This window comes from Cyanidioschyzon merolae, chromosome 13 (assembly GCF_000091205.1).
Source record: "Cyanidioschyzon merolae strain 10D DNA, chromosome 13, complete genome".
NCBI lineage: Eukaryota > Rhodophyta > Bangiophyceae > Cyanidiales > Cyanidiaceae > Cyanidioschyzon > Cyanidioschyzon merolae.
In genome coordinates, this window is record NC_010139.1 from 859457 (window position 1) to 864850 (window position 5394).

A 5394-nucleotide genomic window follows, 5' to 3' on the forward strand; every position below is an offset into this window, starting at 1 on the left:
TCGAACGGAAATCCAACTATTACAGCTAAACAACACGCTCCTGATCACGATAGCGTTTTCCTTCAACATCGGCGGCATTCGCGTCGTGTCTCATGCCTGCCTGATTTCCCACGGGTGCTAACCGATAGCTCTATTTAGAACAAAGAAAAAAGAACAGAGACTCGCAGTCCGCGAGCAACGATATAGCGATTTCGTACCCGCTCTACAATAAACGTTGAAAGAGGAAAATCATACAGAATTTTAGAAAGCTTACTTTCCAGGCGCAAGGTCCAGCGAGCCGGACGAGTATGCAAGGCTCGTGCTCCATGCTCCCCCAGTGGCAAGCGCTTTAGTGCGACCTGACCAACTCATGCACCAAGCAGTTTATTCTTGCGCGAGGAGCGGGTATGGTGCAAGTGGTCATCGCATTGCTCGAAGATGATTCCTAGTATATTGCTTCGCGCTGCCGCAGGCTGCACGTCTGTCTCCGCAGTTTGCAGGCTCCCTGAATGATAACGAGTCCGGATTCCGTCTCAGTGGAGCCACACCTCGAGACGACGCCCTCAGTAGTCTCGCAAAGCCATTCTTTCGCTGTGATGAGGCTGCACCTTCGGTGTAAGCAATAGGGAAGGCTCGGCACGCTAGAGAACTACAAAACGGCCAGCACATCTCGAACGAATTATAGGTAATGGAGTTTGAAAGTAGGCTGAAGAATATCGAGCGCTTTCATTTCTTTCAATATTCATTCCGCTGTCAGCGATCCATAAAGCAAGTCAACATTTTATCATCAAATGAAACGCCAGAATCAGGTGCTCACCATTTAGGAACACGCGCCGACGCAAATATCGCCGCCGTTGGTCGGCAGGTACGGCCCGACCTCGCGGGGCAGGCTTCAACTTTGCTGAACGTTCGCTGAACCTCACGTTTCAATTTCTTTAAAGCGTCTGCTGAGGCTTGTCCAATGGTTGACGAGAAAGGCGATCTCTGTTTATGGGAGCATCTGGTGGCTGGCGGCGGGGCGACACTCTCCGCCGTCAGCGTTATGCACCCGTTGGACACGATCAAAATCTACATGCAACGCGCTCAGGTGGCAACCGCAGGCGGCAGCGCTAACGTCCGGCCGACAATGCTCGGCGCTGCGCAAGAAATCTTGGCTCAAAGAGGGCCCGGAGGATTTTACGCCGGCCTAGGTGCCAATCTCAGCGGGCAAGTGCCAGCAGGCGCGATCAAGTTTGCAACTTACGAGCTGCTGAAGCAACACGCCGTGCAGAAGCGGCTCCCGGCTGCAGCACAGGGTTGGGGCGAAGTCGCCTCTGCAGCGCTGGCGTTTCTGGCCTGCTCTGTAGTTCTGGTCCCCGGTGAGGTCGTAAAGAGCCGCCTCCAGGCCGGTTTGTATCCGAGCTTCCGCGAAGCGCTTCTGCGTATCATTGAGCAGGATGGCGTTTCTGGACTCTACAGGGGCTACTGGGCCACAGTTACGCGTGACGTCCCGTATACGATGCTCGAGTTTGGGCTATACGAGCAGTTTAAACGAGCGTGCATGTGGTCTGTTAAGCGCGATCGACTACATTCCTCAGAGGAATGGACCATGGGTGGCCTCGCTGGCGGCGTAACCGGTTGGTGTACCACCCCGCTCGATGTCATTAAGACGAAACTCATGACGTGTGCACGCTCGCAATACCGCGGCTACTGGGACGCCGCTCGTGACGTTTGGCATCGAGAAGGGCTGAGCGGCTTCTTCACCGGGGGACTCGCCCGCGTGCTGTGGTTGGTCCCGTTCACAGCGGTGTTCTTCGGCAGCCATGAGATCATCAAGCGATTTTTACGAAGTCGTAAGCGGCAATATTCTACGTTGCGAAGCACCAGAATCCCTCGGATGGATCCGGAGGCGTCTGCGTCCTCTAACTGCACCTGTCGATACAAGTCCATCAAGTGGTTCGGATCGAGTACTCTTATCTGTGACGTCCGGATCAAGCCTGCGTATCGCTCGCCTCGACATCCGTTCTAGAAATCTGCTTCACGGGAATGATGCCGTTGTACGCAAACAGCGCAAGCCTGTTTTCGACACTTTGATTGTGCCGCGTTGCAAAGCGTACCTCATGGCGACCGCCTTCCCTCTCGGCAAGCACTCGAACACCATTGACATAGGATCACGCCCGTGTTTACCGAATGCGTCGCGACTCCATCGTACTAAGGATCCAAGCGATATCCTCTCCCGAAGCAAGCTAATATTCAGCTATCCGCTAAGTTCGTATTCGCGTCTAGGGGCCGCCAGCCAAGGTCTTGCAAGGCCGTCAAAGAAGCCGATACGCTAGAGCTCCGCCAGCGCGGCGACTTCCAGATCGAGCCGCCCCGAGTCTCCTCCGTCCAGAGCGGAGCACCGGTATCCCCAACGTGATAGCTGTTCTCGATTCGTACGTTCGTTACACCGATCTGGGCAAACGCTTTCGTCAGCTGCGCGAAGGGATCCTCGGTGACGCTCCAGTGCGGATCCGCAATGGATACCGAGCGCCCTGACGACACCGAATGTGAGATCGGTGAGTTATCGGGCAAGCATGGGTTCCCCGTCGCTGGTTTCCTTCGTTCGCCAACAGCACCGAGAGAGACAGAACAAGAGCGCCTAATCGCGCCGCTTGCCATTTGAATTGCCGGGTCCCAGGAGATGAACGCCTGCTGTGTCAACGGTTCGACCTCTGGGTGTAGCGCTGTACGATTACCTGTAGCGTCACGTTCTGACAAAGAAATACGCTCGTATTCGTCAAAAGAACGCCATGCGTTGACCATAGCCCCTGATGCTTGAGGCGGTGCCCCTTCGGCTGCATCACCCACAAGCCTTGTTGAGCGTTCTGAGGCCGCGCGCGTCCCCAGGCCGGGCTCCGCATGCCACGACAAGGGCGAACTGCTTCCCCAGATGCATCCAAGCTTAAACAGATCGTTCTCTCTTGCTGCACTAATCTTGGGAGAGGCGAACTCGTCAAAGACGAAGTCGTCCTCATTTGGACCCGCCTCGGCACCCGAGATACTCCCTGCGTCCTGCCTCGCATCGATATCAGAGAGCGGCTGCAGCGTCGCGTTGGAGCAGGGCTTCTTCGTCTGCGTACAGGTCGCGGATCGAAACGCATGCAACGGTGGTGGAGGCCCGTACCTACTCTGGAGAAAAGCCTCCCGGGATATGGCATCTGTGTTGGAGGCAAACTCATGTCGGTATAAACACGCGGGATCCACGCAGCGTTTCTGGGTCGGTGGCTGCGGCGGTTTTGCGCCGTTGGATGCCCGCTTTCGAGATATGACCTTTGCGCCGGCGAATGCAACCGCTACCGTATCGCTTGCATCGAGTGGCCTTATTGACGGGTTCCGTCCAGATGTCCATTGTGCAGACTCAATCTGGCTCTGTTTCCATTCAACGAATGTTTTCAGGTATTGCTCACAGGCCTGGACAAATGCCTCACAATAGCGCACCGTGCCATAGGAGACGTGCACTTCATGGCCTTGCCAGCGCGCCCCGTCGTAAAGCTGTATTGCGCGGGTGGCTGCCGCCTCATCTGCATACTCCACATAGACGCCAGTTCCCTGGACAAAGAGAACTCGTTGGATTCTCCCCGTCTTTCCGAACATGTCCGAGCGCCGAATTGTGTGCTCGGACCAGAGAGATTGGTGCAATCCACGAATGCAGATCAAGTTCCGCTGCACGATAAAGGTCTGACGCATTGTTCGTATCCGCTTGGCGAGCTCGTACTCCCGCTGCTCCTGACGTTCCCTCTCTAGCTGTTCTTGGCGAAGCTGTCGCTCCTTTTTGCGCCTGTTTATTTCACGTAGTCGTTCCTTCTCTGCAAGACGTTCATCACTAAGCTCCTCGCGGAGTTGAAAGCGGCTCTCGTCGTACGGCGTCCGGCACGCGGGGCACCGGGGGACCTGGCCCTCCTCGCACGCTGTGCGAAGGCGACTCAGGCACCACAGGCACACTTGATACCCGCACGCGCAAGGAAAGAATGCTTTCTCTGCGGCATCCAGTTCCTCAAGGCAGAGCGGACACTCGCTGCTCTCTTCCGAAGGTTCGCAAGGTGCCTCATCGGCTGACTTTCCAGAAGCGTGACGGTGCGTAGCCTGGCGCCGCGTCCGTCCGTTTCTTGCCCGCCCGCCTGTCGGCTGCCTAACGCGTTTCAAAGAAAAAGAACTGTCAGAGGTATCCACAAGTTTGGCACCGCTGAACGCCATTCAAAAGTCGAACGATGCCGAAGGTGTACAGTAGTGGCGGCAAACGCGCCCTAGACAAGACGTCCTCAGGCGACGTGCAGACGCATCTGTCTTTTTCGACCGGCCACCTACTACTGGTTCCAACTTTGTCTCATACAGTTCCACTTTGAGTGATTGTCAAGCAAAGTCCACTCTTGGCCACTCTGGAGGTCTTTTCTCCAGCACCGCACATTTCCTTGTATTGATTGCGGCATTAAAGTCACGATTCACGAAATCAATCCCTTTCTTGCCACTATTAGTTGTACTTAATAATGCAAGTAGCCCACGAACTTTTGCCCTCCTTTCCATTTGCTCATCCGTCAGCGGTCCGTATTTTGCTATTTCCTCAGGACTCCGCTGACACTTTTCCATCTCCACTGTCTGAAGTGTACAATCAGTCCATGGTGCGTATAGGACGTTCGGAACTCATCCACAGGTACTGTAACGAAACGCCATGCGTATTCCTTGTACGTCCATGTCGTCGGAGCTGGCGAAGTCCTTTTTGGGTCTTCCAGCGCCTTGCTCCGTACGCTACTACCAGCCTATGGCTTTCATCCTCCTTCATGGCACGGAACTCACTAAAAAAGTTCGCGACTGCACGCTGCTTCCCACAATACAAATTCATACGCAAACGAGCCCACCGGGGCTTTGTATTCTCCTCCCACAGCGCATCCCAACGAGCAACGCGAACATCCATGAATTTCAGAAAGAGGTTATGTCCGCGCCGCGGCTCGTCACCTCGCTCAAAGCTTCCAGGTTCTCTTCCATTCATGCATTTCAGCTTCCAAATTTCTTCCTCGCATTCTGTATAACGGATTCTCGATAGTATCTTGCTCTCGAGAGCCTCAACAGACGCATGTCTTTCTGACGTAAGTTACCGTTAGTACCATCTTCCGCACGCTTGGATATTGCGATTGTTATGATATTCGTGATCCCAGGGGTTAAGGCCGACGACAAAGTCGTTTTCGTGGGGATTATACGTTCCATGGCTGGTCTTTTTGTGTTTGTCCTTCGGCAGGGGCGAAATGAAGACGGGATAGGGCGGCCTGCCTTCAATCGCCGGTTACGTAGACATATGGAAACCCCATCGTTATCGATGGCTCCCGTGAGCACCTTTTTTTTTTTGGTCGGCCACGGACGCTTGAAATCGAAATTATTCTTCCAGTAGGTTTCCGGTCTTCG

At 54.6% G+C, this 5394-nt stretch overlaps 2 protein-coding genes across 2 annotated transcripts, besides 2 other annotated features; one reads left to right on the forward strand and one right to left on the reverse strand.

Moving 5' to 3' along the window:
• Positions 1 to 149: part of a sequence feature (repetitive element) that runs on past the window's edge.
• Positions 150 to 940: 791 nt separating this feature from the next.
• On the forward strand, positions 941 to 1987 carry CYME_CMM334C (similar to mitochondrial carrier protein; the record flags this gene model as incomplete). Its single annotated transcript, XM_005537129.1, has 1 exon — positions 941 to 1987. One exon carries the CDS (start codon positions 941 to 943, stop codon positions 1985 to 1987), a length of 1047 nt encoding a protein of 348 aa, XP_005537186.1.
• A 224-nt stretch (positions 1988 to 2211) lies between these two features.
• Positions 2212 to 4194, reverse strand: CYME_CMM335C (similar to CCR4-NOT transcription complex, subunit 4; the record flags this gene model as incomplete). Its single annotated transcript, XM_005537130.1, has 1 exon — positions 2212 to 4194. The coding sequence occupies one exon, from the start codon at positions 4192 to 4194 to the stop codon at positions 2212 to 2214; it is 1983 nt and encodes a 660-aa protein (XP_005537187.1).
• Positions 4186 to 5394: part of a sequence feature (repetitive element) that runs on past the window's edge.